Raw genomic sequence first — 16,752 nt, 5'->3', positions numbered from 1 at the left:
ATTCATTGCCGATTAGCGAACATCAGTTGGCAACACAAATGGAACTCGGAAAGAGCTTTCTATTTAGTTCTATTAGCTGTGGTAGGTGCAACGATCGGTGCTAACCACACGAAGCCAGTGTGACTCCTGACGATACTGCACGTGAATCAATCATAAGCGGTGGTCGGAGACAGGTTTCTATGGAAGCTTTGGCACACCTTTGGTCTGATGACTTGTAGCGCAAAATTTCCCTCCATGCTGTGCCCGTTCAAGGTCCATTTAGGAAATCGAAACGCATCAGTTGTGCACGTTATAGAGAAGTCTTCCCCAGCACGTACATACACCGGACCCTGGTAGGTAGTGTAGCCCCCTGAATCCAATTCGCCAGCCATGCAAAATAAAACAGAAGTCAGATTATTGCGCCAAGGCAAAATTGAGCATATATTGGTCATGCTGGCCAATTATTTATAGTAATGTCAATTCAGAAAAAAAGTTGGAAATTATGGCAGAATCTAGAAACCCAGACTGTTTTTTCATTCTTGTTTCTCTTCGCTCGTGTTTCAGGACTGGAAGGTGTTGGACAAAAGTGGTTGGAGCCTGTTTTCAGGCTGAGCTACAGTCGAGTGGTTTGAAACTTAATGAGTTGGGTTGTTGTCAAATGAAGGTGCGAGTTCCTGTTCGAAATATTGTTCATGCAGTATTGCCATAATCGATGAAATTATTTATAAGGCAAAACCAGAAATACAAATCCATTGATGAGATGTGGAAAGAAGGTCTTGGAAATAGGAAGCTGATTTCCCCTCTAACAAGGGACTCTTACGTCATGCGCATTTATCGACCCTCATTTGTCCTCAGAAGTGTTATTAGTACATAATAACATTTGGTAGATTATATATTCCATTAGTACAGGGCACGCTTTGGTCGCCTGTGTCGATATAGACGCAAATCGGTGAGGCCGATACTTCAAAAAAAGCATGCGTACCTTCGCATATAGACAAGTGAAATTTCTTATCTATATACCTTAACAATATACCATAGTGCGTAAAAGCAACGTCTCGAAATCAACAATTAACCTAATGACAATTCATCAAATTCATGCCTGTGTGTGTTTTGATCTTTCCGAGCTGCTGCTCAGGGGATCATGGACTGTCAATGATTTTGGCCTAATGTAAACAGGTTTGATGATGCTAAACCACAACAGGTTAACAATTCCATTATAACTTAACTATTTATTTTTTAAGAGGCAAAATTAATGCATTAGCGCACTTAGCTGGGAATTATGTTAGACCCAAACCCGACGGATGGACTTGGTTCCGCCAAGACTGGTAGCTTAACTATTACGTACAACCAGCTTAACCTAGTTTACATATCGGTACATTACGATATACTTAAATGTAGTCATAGTTTTTTCTTTTTTCATATTTGTTATTGCTGTATGGCTGTACAGATTTAAAAGAACTATATCGTATTCTGTTGACCTATACACCAAGCAACGAAGTAACGAGCGATTTAAATTCACATGTAAAATGACTGTCGAAATCGTGGTCAAGTGATGTTCTTTTGTTCAATTTCGACCTTTCATACATACCGTAGGCGGTGGCTGCACTAACGAGAACTACTAAAATACAGAGAACGTTAAGAGAGTCCATGATTGATTCGAATATATTCCTCATAAGCGGCACACACAGAATTCGGATAGAGCACTTTGGTGTTCCTTCTGCTCGCTAACGTCTACGAAACGCAAGACGTCAATCTGTTGTTCATGCGCAACCAGCCTTCACCTACAATACTTAAAGCACACTCACTATAATCCCAATCTTAAGCGGCGTAAAGATAGCACACCATCCAACGGTGCATCTAAACCTAGAGGAAGAAAGTGGCTGTAGATCAGCCACTGCTTTCTTTAAGATGGTTCAGCTACAAAACAGGCCCAACCAACAATAGGCTGTCGTCAATTTATTTAAGAAGGAGGTCCCGATGGCAAGTAAGCTTGATAGCTAGATGTGCGAGAGGCCAGCCTTGCCCGAAACCGCAAATCTCCTCAGTCAACTCAGGCATTCGTCGACTGTGGTCTGCCTATACTTTCTCGGCCTGCCACCCAGATAATGACTGGCGAAGCGACATGCGCCCGCTATACCGTGCCAGGGATGACGCGGTTCTTTCTATATTGGTGTTCTCTCGGGTTGTATGCAAGTGTCCGAGTCTTTGTCTAGCCGTATTGGCTGTGCGTGTTCATTCGCTAGCCAAAACATTGAAAGAGACAATTCCGAAATCCTGAAACCCTCTTTTTGTAGCCGTTGCTGGTGTAACAATGTTCGATAACTTGAGATCCCGTGCTACACTGTGTGCCAACTGCTTTAAGTAAGAAAGCCGATAACGCGATCCATTCATGATGACATGGGCTAGCATAAACGAACAGAAGCTAAAAAAATTACGTTTATGTCAAGTATAGTCAAACAATGTAGCAAGGTTAATACTTGAACCGGCGACCGCAAGAATTGTTTTTATGAACACTATATTATTATTACATAATAGATACAATATGTGCACCTCGACGGGGGCGAGCAAGAGTGGCTGTAAAAACTTGAACACCCATAAAAAAAAAGGACACGAAACTTAGAGATTCGACTTAGTCAGTTGTTAAATAAGATGGCTTTGGCAGTTTCCGAAATTTTCTTTGTCTAAAGTTGATTTAAAGATAAAAGAAAGATTCCACTTATTTCGAAAAGCATAAGCTGTACACTTTGAAAAACTATTAGCAAGTAGATTAGACGTTCACATATTGTCAATTTGTTGTGTAAAGCTCATCGGTATCTGATTGACATTTCAAAGCATCGGACGTCTGCATCGAGTCACACTATTTGTCTCTATTTCTTTGTATTTCTCAAAAACGTTTCTGTTTTAGGTCTTCCTGGTCGATACCATCGTATTTCGATCCAACTTCAACATAACATAAAACTGTAAGCTATCTTACTACTGCTCGCTGTCTAACGATAACTACGAACCGATTGTTAGATTACTATGCATGTATACACATGTTTTTGGCAACTTGAACTGCTTTTGATGTACGAACAGGTCACTGCAGATCAGTAGCGTAGTTTTCACAGTGTTGTTATGCTGAATCGGCCATTAACATTAACTGGAAAAGAAGTACTACTTTTGATATACCATCTAATTAATCATGCTTTAATTAACGCATTCATTAAATTAAGAAACAAAGCAATTGTTATGACCGCATCAATCGTAGCGTTCATAATAATGAATGCTTTCTGAAGGAATTACTTTAGATCGTTTAACTTACGTCAACTCCCGTGTCTGAAACGAAGTCAATGCTATCGACATCGATTAGGATGCTATCTAATTGAAAGCTTAACCGACCCAGTTATGTAAACGAACTTATAGGGATAATTCAATGTTCCATTCTCCACATCATAAGTCCGGAGACCTCCTGCAAAAAACCATCAACGAGAACGAATTCTGTCGGCACGTAAATGGCGGTTATTATGATACTCATGCACAGATTCTTTGATCATTCACATAATTTTATGAGAGTTCAGGCTCTTGGGAACATAGTGGCGTCGTTAAACGGAAGAACGGTCGGTCGCTAAAACATCTACCTACCATTCCAGTTGCCGAAACTAGATATAACAGTAAGAACCTATGTATACATAAAGAGAGCTTTCATCATCAGCAGAAAACTTTGCACCTATTTGCACCAACATTGCACCGAGTACTAAGGCGGAATTGATAAGAGCATATATTTCCTGACTGTGGGTCCTTGGATAGGACTAGCGACATGAGATACATTCATTTATTGGGTTAGTGCTAGTTGTTCTTAGTGGAACAATTAATTGATTGAGTTTAAAATGATTTCAGGTAATTTGAAAGCTTTACCTATACAAAGGCCAAACAGTGAATTAAGAAGCTGAGAGTGGCATTTACAAGACGAACGTACTTGGACAAGTTATAAAATTTTTACAATGAACACATCGACGATTCTCCTACTAATAGCAGTGTACAAGAATCTGCTCATTGTATTTGATTTTTTATTACTGAGCTCGGTACCGGATATTTCAAATCGACAGCAGCACCCTCATACGACGATTCCTTTCAAAGCAAAGTCACCGTAGGAGTTGGTCAATGAAACGAATATCATTACTGCTGAGCGCAAATTCTCGAAATTCTCTCTACGAAAGCCTCTGAGAGGTTTTTGAATCTATAATACCATCGAGGCTAGTTTGCCCCGTGCTAAATCTATTTATTTTTAGCCAAAATATAGGTTCACTATTTCAGTCTTTCATAAACGAAGAAGTCAGTCTATTAATCTGCATTATATAGCCATATACTGTTAATTTTATAAATTCCTTTTACATTATATGGAACTTTAATAGAAATTCACAAACTCCCTCAAATCGAGTAGAAACTATCATTAAACCAAACGAGTGATATGATCAATTTGGCGATTTATGTAAATGTGTGTTGTATGGGTTGGAACATTATTGTTTGACGCCAGAAACTACAATATTTCGATATCGACTGGGTGCCAGCGCATACATGGACTATGTATGTCTAGCATTTGCTTTATTGATAACTGTGTTACTGGATTTGTAAAAAAAAAAACCGTTAAGTAAACAATGGACAACACATCCAACGCAGACACATCCTTGTTGTGTACTATTTGTCACTTATTAAGTCCGCGTTACATTTTTTGCTAAGTTAGTAAGGGACCAAAACACTGCTTATCAATACAGTAAGCAACGCTATGAGAATCTGTATTTCAGATCGCAGCCGGGCTGCAGCGGTACGTGTTCGAGCTGCGGTCGTCTCATGCTGATTCAATTCATGGAACTCGCAAACGAAAATTTCCAGTTAAGTATGCTGCCTACAAATTCTAACAGTTAATATGCCCGAGTATATATACAGACCAAAAATTTATCTGAAGTCATGCTTGACAATGTCGTTATAGACAATTACAGGCTTCTTAATTATCCGCTAGAGCACGCATCCTTTCGCTATAGACTAGGTTATTTCTGAGTAGCACTCCCCTGTAACAACGGCACAAAGGATATTTCCAGTGCTCACATGTGGCTTCAGTTTATTGCACAGAACTACCCCAGTACCGTCCGATACCAGCCGATATCTGATAAATTACTACGAAAGTACAGTTACACGATTAAAACTCCACAAAAACGATGGCATTATAAAATAAATTTTGGAGAGACATAGTGGCCGACTAAAGTTGACAATAAATACGCATAGTTTTTTTTTTCTGTGCTGCCTAAGTAACTAACGAACTAAATCATAAGTTAACAGCCTTCAAAAATAATCCCGTTTTTGATAATTATAGCCGTTTACCGCCTGGCTCGTTCCTATCATTTCATCGTGAATATATCTTATCTATAATACATTAGAAACAAGTCCCGCAGATAAATAGAAAATGATTGCCGTATTTTAACTATAATGCCAGCCCCGTCCTCCCCCTATAACGACTCCGCCATTTCCTTGCACTTTTCTATAACAGGTCGATCGCATCTTTAAAAAAGCCATTTTAGTTCTAAAGGAAGAGTTCATTGTCTATCAAAAAACCGTTTACTGTTGCTTATCAGATCTTTTTCTTCTAGCTTTTATTCTCTTACCGTTAGGGAAATCACAGCGATCGTACAACGAAAAGCACTCGTAATATTCGATACTTTTTCGACAAACCAAATCGGCGTTGGCTATATTAAACAAAGAACACAAATCCTAGAGAAAAAATATTATATAATTCCGTACGTGTGAATGTAGGATTTATTTATGCGTGAAGGTTTAAGGAAACGTAGCACTGAAAAGTAAAAAAAGCTCTATGAACTCTGTGCTCGGATGTAAATCGTGCACGAAATCCGTATTCTTCTTAACGACAATGTTTACAGGGACAAATTGTTGCTAGCCTCGATGGATGTGAGATGTGTACAGGTTGCAAATAACTAATCCATGATAGACTATGTAGTCTGATAGGATAACTGTATTTTTAAGCACCGCAAACCGACAATCTGCACACACAGATACGCTTAAGCCATCCTTAGTTAACGAAAAACCGCTACCTACATTAGATGTGTTTATAGCTAATTTAATTGAAATATTTAACTGATAAGAGAGATAAACACAATAAACAACTAACCAATGGCATATCAAATGAACGTAACTTTGCTATTTTACCGTATAATTTTAGTGGTCGGATGCCGATTCCGCAGCGCGCTATTTCGACATATAGGTTGTAGATCTTCAGTGCCGCTCAAAACCTACACTACTCTGAAAATAACCGAAGTCAATTTCAACTAAAATATTTTGACGGATAACTTAGGTTTTGTGTCAGAGCCTCTTTTAGTTAAAATTATCGCCCCTGCGAAGGCGTCAGTAATAAACAATTCAATACATTTTTTAGCTAGCAGCATCACTTCAACCGATTTGACTACAGTGATTACATCGAAACCAGGAAACAGATCAACCCCTCCACAGGGCCTTGCGGATAACGTTACTGCGTTCATTCTTAAACTTTACTAACTCCAGCTGATTTTTCATTGAAGTCTCCAAGCGCTCGACCAATTGCATTAACTAGTCGTTCTTTAGAAATCCAGATCTATAAGAAGGTCCATCTAGTGCAATGTCAAATTTATCGTGCCACTCCAAAGGCCAGCTTCGCATTTATCTTAGCAATGTTGCTCAAAGCCTGCCAGTTTATACACAAATATAGTAAATTCATGTATGCGTGTATGAAAGTGTATCTCAGAGTAGGCCACGCTTAAGTAGACACTCTGAACGGACAGTGCGATTTTCACAAAAGCATTAAGTCTTTAAGGATGCAATTCTCTACGTTGTTTTTCCCCATTTTTCCTTAAAGAAAATGTCATGATAATTAACAAGGTAATTCAAAAAGCAGTTCCGAGCCAGGCCTACGTAAGGCTAACAAAAAGACACGTAAACATTTGTATAATAATGGCTTGTTGATACATTTGAGCCTTCAGTGGGATCCCATCGTTTCCCTCGCTCTCGGACTCCAGCATTTCTCAAGTACGTTATTACTAGTCAATGAAGGTTTATAGCTAGACTTGTACGAAAAAACTGCCGTGAATGTAAGTGTTGAGCGTGTTCAGGTTTTCCTCTTTGAGTCATCTTCTTTGAAATGGCTCTATTGTACAGCAGAGAGTTCTGGCCCACAAAGCTCATCGTTATAGTGTTCTAAAATCACGAAGTTACAAAAGAGTAGCGTAACTTAGGGATTTAATAAGACGGTCAATGACTTCGATAAGACTCAATGACACTTATCGAAAAGTCTACAAAGAAAATTTCACTGAAGGAATACATTTAAAGAATGGTCAATATTCAAGGCCGTAATAATGCGAGTCCATTTTAGGCTTCATCAGGCATGTTTGAAGTTTTTGAAAAAAGGAATTATTTGATTCATTTTCTGAGAATTATTGATACATTAATGAATACTAAGTGTTTTTTACTATGTGTTTAAGCGTCCAAGTACCGGACGTTTCTTCTTATTTTTGGGACAAATAAGTATCCTGTTAGACCAGATGTTGTTTCAGTAGTAAATGAATGCGATCAAATGCGAAACTGCTTTTAATTGGGCATTTACGTTTCTTCCCTCGGCAAATATGATCTAAGTATTAGTCGGGACAATGCTTGCAATCAAGCATTTACTTATTTACTCCGATTTAAGCCGTAACTTGCAACATACGATAATCGTTTCCTTGACTCTCACGGATTTAAGTTAGTTTTTCAAATGGAACATCCGACATTACCTAAAATAATAACTCCGCAGAATTAAGTCACTAAGGAAGATTTTATTGATGTTCTAATTAATAAAACTGCCAGCAGTAACACTAGCATTGCAATCGTTGTCCCTGATAGGTACGGCGAATATTCCTACCGTATTGCGATGATTTTCCATCCTGTAACAGCCTTCAAGCACACATCACCGTTATATGAGTGGATGATGTAATCTTTTCTGGACTTTGTGCAAGCGGATAACCTTGTGCAAACCTAAAAAATGTCTGACATCGAAAGCAAACAGTAGGCGACTGAACAGCTGTTCGAAACCACTGGCCGATAATGGGAATGATCTTCCACATTTTTCTTTACGCTAGCCACGACTGTCAGATGACCACTGCATTGGACAACTCCTTCAAAATACGTGTAGTGTGCAAATATCTCCTAGCAAAGATAGATACGGACAACAGTCCCGTTGTCGATGTTTCTGCAAAAAAAAACTGGCTTCAATCTGTTTTGCGCACACAGGGAGTACTTAAACGGCAGAATTTTGATGAGCATTGAAGAGCTGCACCATATCGGCTCGCCACCGCAGTCCTATCAAAACCAACAGGGATAGAAAATTCAGGTGAGGATTATTGGAGACTCCTGAGAACGTACCGCTTGTTGATTGAATGATCCGACCGTATCGCGCACACCCTGTGAAACACACCATTTCATTTCTAATGGCTACACCTCTGCGTTCGAAAAAGCGGCATGTATTATTAAACATTTAACTTCGTAGTTTTTTAATTTTGCATTCTCAGTGCATTGTGGTGGTAACCTTAAAACACAGTATTATCGTTGAGCACCGTTGTCTTTCGATGAAGCGCTATTTGATTGTGCTTCAAAACCTGCGAAACATAATTAATCGATGAATAAAAATAGCTCGACTGAAATAACCTGACACTTCCATATGCGGTCTTAAAGGTGCCCAGATGAAGCAGACTCGCACGTACACCCCCACACGCTGTCTGAACTTGCCGTAGAAGCAACGTTCAAACCATTGCTCCACCTAAAATGCCACACAGTAAATGCGACAACATAGTGGGTCATTGAATTCAAAATAATCGAGTACTTAATGTCACCCTGGGAAGTGACTTGAGAATGACAACGCTTTTGGTTCAATTAGTTAACTAAATGATCTAACACCCCCAAAAAAAACCTATCTGAATACTGAGCGCTAGCGTGTATTATAGACGCAAAAGCGCTATTTTACAGTACGGCTTGTACTACACGAAATATAAGGTCGGCGGCAATCACGAATGCAATAGGACTATATACGTGTAGTGACCTCGTATGTCAATTGCAACTCAATCAGCTTTGATAAGAGTGGTTGAAATCCGTAATTTCAGTACGTTGTCAACTTGATAGTTATTTGTTGAGGACACATGTTCAACAACCACCGACCTATGACAAATGTGTACCAGACGCAAATGCCTTCTACATTATGCCTATAAGTATAGAGGCTTAAAAGTCAGACTACCTTCTAAAGGTGGACTCACGCTGTATATACTTAGTGGTTTATCCTATTCAAAAAACCTAAAAATTTCCTACAGGAGTACGATTTGGACACCATCGGCCCCCGATGACGTCGGAGTCTTCTTGTGCCAATGCGCTTTGTCTTTCAAATCCTCGATGATGGTGATGACCCTGAAGAAGCAACAATGTTTAGTTCGAGCTCGATGACGATTCCGCAACCTGAGAAATCCGACAGACCGATCCGGCGATTCGTTCGCCGCAGAAAAACTAGAAAAAATTGATACCGGAAATGCCTATGTACCAGCAAAAATGATGACGACATCTTATCTCTGGCGCTGGGATGCCTGATACGTCCTAGATGAACGAGTGTTTCGAGTCTGACCTCCTCCGCATGGCAAGTATCGCTGTCCTAAAAGCAAAGAAAGCTCAGCCATGTTGAGCATCATGTTCAACAGTAATGTTGAACGCGGTGTTAAGTAAAATCGTTCTCTGGACTCAGATGACAAAGCCTTCATTTTCCCCCCTGGCTTACTACTGTTTATGGATACACTCGATACCACGCTTCTGACTGCGGCCTTCAGTCCACTGGGAGGCTAATTGGCCGCATAGGCCAGTTTTCCCATCGGCATCAGTCAACGTAGCGCTGACCGTAGGGGCAGGGGTGCTTGAATCGTGAACCTAGAAAGAAAGATAAGGCCGGAAAAAGAAGCGACGTAATCCTCGCGTTCCCCAGCGGACCTGAAGTCGAGTCGCTTTTGTTGTTGTTGTTGTTGTTATACTTCTCGTTGCCGTTGTCCCTGTAGTCACCACCGTCGTTGTTGTTATTGCTTTCAAGTGGCCAATCTCTTGGCTAAGTCTGCACTTCGTCTGATCTCTTTTGGCTTCACCGACTGACTTGTTCCCAGCTTTTCCCTACGAAAATCTATGGGAGAACATGAGTTGGTTGAGCAATACCACCAATGTGTTGTTATCCCGCTACAGATTTCTTGGGGTACAGCAAGCGAATAAAAAAGCTGAAACGATGGAAGGCACTAATCTGTCCGCGTACTCTGTTTTATAGGATCTTAGTACTTATGTTGTACTATATGCTCAGTGTGAGTGGTTACTGTCGTGAACAGCAATCAAGTTAAAACTGAATTGGAGCTAGAATAAGCGTGACTCATTTTTCCATGTCTAACACACCCACACATATACCCACACGCGGTTGTATCCCATCGTGGTGCTTGCCACTACTACTCGCTATGTCTACAAAAAATATAGACATAGACAAAAAAAAATATCGCCCCGATTTTGCTGGCTACTCCAAGGAACCCACTTTTCGTAGTGTAAACAGTTAGTGTGTCTGTGTCTGTATTTCAACGTGGCAGCGGCAACAACAACAACAACGACAACAACAACAACAACAACAGCAGTAACAACAACAGCAACAACGACAGCAACAACAGCAACAACGACAACGACAAGGAGAACGATAGAGGAGAAATTCAGGATTAGCAACCAAGCAAGTTGCCGCTACCGCAGGGCCCATGTAACGGTCCATACGCGGTGTTACAACTTGTCGTCTGTCACAACAGATTCTACTCAGCCCGTGTTGTGTTGTTTGCATCTTCTCTCTGGCTGCGGTGAGTGCAGTTGTGTTAGAGCTAAGACTTGCTGTCGGTGATAGTGGCGGCGGGCGAAGAGCCTTCAGCGCCCGGGGCAACCGCCCGGAGCAACGAGGGAGAGGAGACCTAGAGAACGAGAGAGAGATAAAAGTGGCACGGTGGCTTCAACCCCCCACCAGCAGAGGGGGTGCGCACGAACCTGTTGGGTACACAGAGCGGGCCCAAAGTTACCCATGAGAAAATGTTGCATCACCGAAATCGGTCATGACCAAGGTGATATCGCCTTTCATTTAATCTATTTAAATGCGTTAGGGGTTAGCACCATTGCTTACTAAAACGTAGCCTCATATTTTAAGAACTTCCGATAAAAAGACATGAACGACTTACTAGGGTCCTAAAAAACTATTGAGGAAAAATAACGATTTTCACCACACGCACGCAAAGTACAGTGCGATGCCCATCCCGGGCTTTTTGTCTGATGGATATCTTCAAAAATGTCTAAGTTCTACCGCCGTGCGGATCATCATTGTTATAAATTATTACCGCATAAGAGAACAGGTCTCTCCTTTGATTTCCCGCAGAGGTTTCCTTTTTAACATTTTGAGTAGCGTTGTAAAGGCACGTCGCCTTAATAGCAACTGATCGGAATCGAGCGGAAAATCGCTACATATATGTATAGTAACGTGATTAAATGATAGAGGAGAGATGCATATTTTGTGGATTAGGGTATATTTATAGTATATACTTTATTCCTTACACGTTGGAGAGTTCGCGGATGGAGGCGTGCTGCCCCGCGGTCTGTCTGTCTGGCGAGTCTTGGCGTCGGCCGCCTCAATCGCTGTTGTCTCTTAATTCCCCCGCTGACGACTTTGTGTGTTATCTGTAACGGGAGCTTCTTAATCAACAGATTCATCTTCAGGATTCTAGCAGTACAAATAGGCACACCATTACGGGTCGCTACAGAATTTGATTCGAAACAGGTTTACATATTACTGTAATACGATAGTCCGTGAGCGTCATCTCGTTGATCTTCGTCAGCAGGAGCAAATCTGTCGGGTAAGTAACAACGCTCGAAGCAATGTCCCAAGGTTTGTGGAGGTTCGCGGTGGAATTGGGCTGGCATCTGTAAGCTTTTCAAGTGGCTAATATTAACGTCACTATCCCGCCGTTACCGGTATTGCTATATAGGCCCAAAAACCTATAAACACGATATATGGAGCAGCGTATGCCCTTTATACATATACCTGAACCAATTGATTGCCGACTTTACGACAAATTATATATATATATATATATGCATATATATATAAAAAGGATCATACATATTTTCATTATGTGATGTCCAAAAAAACAAAATTAAGATGCCAGCCCACGCACATACAGGTCACACGTTTCCTTTTACCACTTCTCCACAGACCCTACCACACAAATACATCTGCGATTCACCCTGCGCCCCTCATTTCCTAATTTACACGTTGTTATTATATACTCCTGCAATAAACAATGCACTGTCACTGTCTAATACCTAATGGTACTCGAACATGTCGAAATTAACTCGTAATAACTTGGATGTCGACGACCCTCCTAACCCACCCTTCCTACGGTTCTTTTTCATAGACCTATTTCTGCCCAGTGTATACACAAGCTCATCTTCCGTTGAGCCTCGATTTTTTTCTTTCGCGGGTTCGTCCTCTCCTTTCACCATATCCTATTGGTCAAAATGGATGACGGGTGCCGCCATTTCGCCGGGCATTTGGCCGAGCTCTGACGCTACGGGCAAGCGGCGATGATGACGATGATGGCGACAAAGACTGACGATGCCTTCATCGAAAACGAAAATATTTTTTCTACAAGAGTTGAGTCGCGTTGATTGCGTCCGGAAAGAGCTGATGATAGTTGACCACTGGCACATAAGCTGCTGTAATAACTCGTCCAGCAAAATAGCGTCCATGTAGCACCCCGACGGCTGCTGCAGCTGTGGCGATCGACGGACATTTCACGTACACATTGCCTGTTGACTTATCGACTAAGCAATGAACCGCTCCGCCATGTTTTCGACACTCTTCCAGTACGTCGTCACGTAACTCAGCGGCCCAATCTTCTTCTCCGTTGTCTTTAGCTGCTTGCTCGGCGGGATCGAACATGTTGGCCAGAAGAAAACACTGGGTAGCGATCGGGTTTGCCTGTTCGGTCTGTGCCGACTGCATCACCTGTTGCGACTGTTGAGCAGTTTGCATTGGCCCGGCCAGGCCAAGTCCTGCGGCCAGACTGTGTGTGCTGTGCCCCGTCATTTGCTGAAGAGCACTTTTAGCAGCATCAGGCAGTTGAATTCCGGTACCTTCAGCCAGCTTAGCCATGAGAGCCAATCGGCCATGAGCACCCAGCTCGATGCCGGTACGATCAAGTTCCTCGTTGTCAAGAACCGACGGAAGGCTTCCGTCAAGCTGTGCTTGTTGCTGATTGTGATGATGGTGGTGATGGTGATTGAGCGACCCGGTGCCTCTTTCAGTGACGTGGTTCACCTTTATTGGACGTCCGGCGATCTCAAAGCCATTCAACTGTTCCATTGCCTTCTTGGCAGCATCGGCTTCGCGGAAGGTCAAAAAAGCGAATCCTTTTGATTTGCCAGAATCCTCCCGCATTAACTCAACACGATCCACTCGCCCGAAAGGCTCGAATATTTCCTTAAGCATGCGGTCAGTAATGTCAAAATGAAGACTGCCAACATATAGTCTCATTGGCCCTTTGCCATTGGCGGCAGCGGCGGCAGCAGCCGCCGTAAATCCACCGGGCTGATTGGCCATGCGGTTTCGTTCGGCCTGTGTCGCCTGCACGATTATTGGCACGCCAAACAGCTTTTGCCCGTTAAGACCCATAGCCAAGGGCACAGACTCGAGATCGACAAATTCGACGTAAGCAATGCCCTTCGACTTGCGAGTTTTGTTATCAACAATCATACGCACGTCGCGGACTTTGCCCACGGCACTGAAGAATTCTTCGAGATCCCTGGCTCGAATACGTTGACTTAGCTGCATACAGAAAACGGTACGCAAATCACGCTCCTCCGTGCTCATGTCTTCACCGCCACGCCGCTGGAACGGACTCAGGCCTCTGCCGCGAATCGGCGACCGCGAGATTGATCTCTTCCTGCGGCCCCCGCTGTGCGACCTTCTACGACGGCCACGGCTTTTGCTTCTCGAGGCGCTGCGCCTGCGGCGATCTCGGCTTCGTGATCGTTCGACTCGTCTACGATCCTTTGACCTACTGCGCCTTCGGGCGGCGCGCTCCTTTGAGGGAGACCTGCGTCTGCGGCGATCTTTTGAACGACTGCGCGATTTCCTTTTGCGGTCCCTTGACCTCGAGCGTTCCCTTTCCTTAACGTCTTTCGACTCCTTCGCATCTTTGCTACTGCCCTTCTTGGCGTCCTTATCGGAAGATCGCTTCTTGTTGTCCCTAGAATGAGATCTCGACCTTTTCTTAGTATCTCCACGATCCTTCGATCTGCTTCGGCGTCGCCTATATTCCTTTTCAGTGTCTCTGGTCGGTCGATCACGATCCTTCACATCGCGATCTCGGCCGTCACTACGATCCTTCGGTATCGATCTTGAACGAGACCTGCAAGAAGGATATAATGTGAATCAACATACAATGTGCGATGATTAACTATTATATTATCAAGCCTAAACTTTTCTGAAGTGACTATTAGAACGAAGATCAATAGTCAATGCTCAAATGCGGCACAATAAGAATTGCAAGTATTCTTACCTAGAACGAGAAGATTTTTGATCTTTACTGTTCTCCTTGTTCGCTGATCCTGAAGATCCCTTACCGTTGTAAGTGGTATCCTGAAATTTTAAAGGCAATATTCATACAAGTTTGTGCATGAGAAACAAGTTTAGAACGCTCGATATCAAACCAAAATTAAAAACCGAACGTCACTATTATTAGAAGAACGGAAATGCATGCCCCATCTTCGAGATCTATACGAAAATGTCAGTCGGTAAAAACAGCATTGCAAGAATTGAAATTGTTTCCTCCCCTTGCCCTCACTTATTTTTCAAGTAACGCTGCTATGTCCAGTTCACCATAGGGTCTGTGCAGTATTTCGGCAGGCACTCATGTCTTAACTAAGACCATTTTCTACAAGAAAAGCCCGGCAGGTACCACCGGCTTAAACACATGTTGAGATAGAATATTCTTCCACAGTGTCGAATTAGCCACCTGCATCAAATTTAGCAAAACATTTCTGAAAATGCTGCTTTATAGCTGCCTCTCCGTTAAACGGAATCAGGCGCTGTTGTGTTGATTCATGATTTTTCGATTGCCTACAATTCACGCATACGAAATTCCAAACAACGAGTTAATCCTCGAGAGAGGACAGTCAACAGGAATCAGTCGAGAGAGGACAAAGTGATTAATTCCTCGCAAACAATTGGCTAGATAACGAACCCGTCATTGTTGTGTGATGTCGTCCCCGTTTTTTTTTTTCAATATTTGCTTCTGCCTATGTTGTTGTTACTGTTCTTAACAGCTGTTTGTGAGAAACAGCTGAGACATAGGGATGATCAGATTTTCTTATAATTTTTATTACTACCTGAATACGTGTCCCTGTAGCGCCGTTAGCATAACGCCATTCAGATCACTTTACACAATGTGTCGCTTACTGGTAGGCTGATCTGTATATAGCCGATAGGAGGATCAATGGTATATATAGAGTCAATGTGTTATTATGCATTGATGGCTCTGATAGTGCACACGACACGGCAGACGCCCCACGTATTTGTAAAAATCTTTGAGCTAATAAACTTACCTCTCCACTATAACTGCTCGATCTGTTGTAAAATGCCTGTTGATCAAGCTGGACATCCATTTTTGTCTCAAAGGCTGCTAGAATTCTGAAATAATTAAGACATTTAGATGTCAGTCGTTGGTTTATAAAATCCGATGGAATGGTAGCTTTCTGTAAATATGGCTATCTATTACTAAATATTTGCTCGCAAAACTGAAAATATGCCGCAGTATTTTATTGCATGCAATAATTAACTTAAACTTCAAACATTAGGCAACACAAGTCACCGTTAACCGGCATACACTATAAATGTACGTCAAGTTTACTCAACGTACAACGCGCGGTACCTCCGAAAATATCAGCAAACAATACTATTCTATTTAGCAGACGGCCTGCAATAGTTGATGCCATCAATCAAACTCAAGTTCACACACGTGTTCTCTATTTTTTCAAAAACTGACATCAAAATATTTGGCTCCATTTCGGTGTAGTAAATACTGATTTTAAGAGTTTAAAGTTAAAGAAAAGTTTAAAGCCTTAATTAAAATCTGACCATCATTTGCCAGTTTCAGGTCAAAGACACGCAATCCAAAGATTCTCCAAATCTCAATAACTCAAAACGTCACATTTTGGTCTGTGCATTTGCATTACGTTGTAATCAACCACAAGTTAAACAAATACGACGCAATATGTTCTACAAGTATTCACCAATTTAACTTCACCGTTCAATATCAGCACTAACCCGCCGTAAACTTTGAAACAATTTCGTGCATTCAAAGCTCCTAATGAAAGGTTTACACTTAGGTTGTGGAGCTGTTCGCAATTACAACACTCCAACAACGTGAAGCTTTTTTAGCAACAGGCACTGACTTTCTATGATTCAATGAGCACATCCAAGCAGGAGAAGCAGGCTTAGGTGGCGTCCCAACGATGGAGAGGACGGTATTATTTCGAACAAATTCAACAATCGAAATTAACTCTCGGATCTTTCTCTCTCGCCCAACTGAAATTTGCTGAAAGTTCCTTTACCGCTTGGGGTCACGGACACTTTAGAAACCAGCAATTATCACAACAGCACATTCAAAGGGATGATGGTTACCAAAA

The 16,752-nt window shown here is 41.9% G+C and overlaps 2 protein-coding genes and 1 long non-coding RNA gene across 4 annotated transcripts in view; 1 reads left to right on the top strand and 2 right to left on the bottom strand.

Moving 5' to 3' along the window:
- The window catches only part of Bsg (immunoglobulin domain-containing protein Bsg), a 28,664-nt gene extending 26,890 nt beyond the window's left edge, over positions 1-1,774 (bottom strand). Inside the window, exons 1-2 of one of the 2 annotated variants that reach the window (XM_022850243.2) lie at positions 1,568-1,774; positions 198-349 (exon numbers count right to left, since the gene is read on the bottom strand). In XM_022850243.2, coding sequence (XP_022705978.1) covers positions 198-349; positions 1,568-1,652 — 237 coding nt within the window. In that variant the 5' untranslated portion in view covers positions 1,653-1,774. The remainder of the gene's footprint in view (positions 1-197; positions 350-1,567) is intronic. The other variant, XM_022850244.2, reaches the window with a different exon arrangement.
- Positions 1,775-2,013: 239 nt separating this feature from the next.
- Positions 2,014-5,282, top strand: LOC111270176 (uncharacterized). The gene is made up of 3 exons (XR_002686189.2): positions 2,014-2,340; positions 2,885-2,939; positions 4,761-5,282. It is a non-coding gene; the product is annotated as an uncharacterized LOC111270176 (long non-coding RNA).
- A 2,506-nt stretch (positions 5,283-7,788) lies between these two features.
- On the bottom strand, positions 7,789-16,490 carry LOC111270183 (RNA-binding protein 39). The gene is made up of 5 exons (XM_022850249.2): positions 16,391-16,490; positions 15,670-15,754; positions 14,625-14,704; positions 11,617-14,474; positions 7,789-11,058 (listed from the first exon to the last, which is right to left on the bottom strand). Exons 2-4 carry the CDS (start codon positions 15,727-15,729, stop codon positions 12,707-12,709), a joined length of 1,908 nt encoding a protein of 635 aa, XP_022705984.1. The 5' UTR covers positions 15,730-15,754; positions 16,391-16,490; the 3' UTR covers positions 7,789-11,058; positions 11,617-12,706.
- Positions 16,491-16,752: the final 262 nt, after the last annotated feature.

This window comes from Varroa jacobsoni, unplaced genomic scaffold (assembly GCF_002532875.2).
Source record: "Varroa jacobsoni isolate VJ856 unplaced genomic scaffold, vjacob_1.0 scaffold_1451, whole genome shotgun sequence".
Classification (NCBI taxonomy): Eukaryota; Metazoa; Arthropoda; class Arachnida; order Mesostigmata; family Varroidae; genus Varroa; species Varroa jacobsoni.
This window is presented reverse-complemented; position numbering and strand designations above follow the sequence as displayed.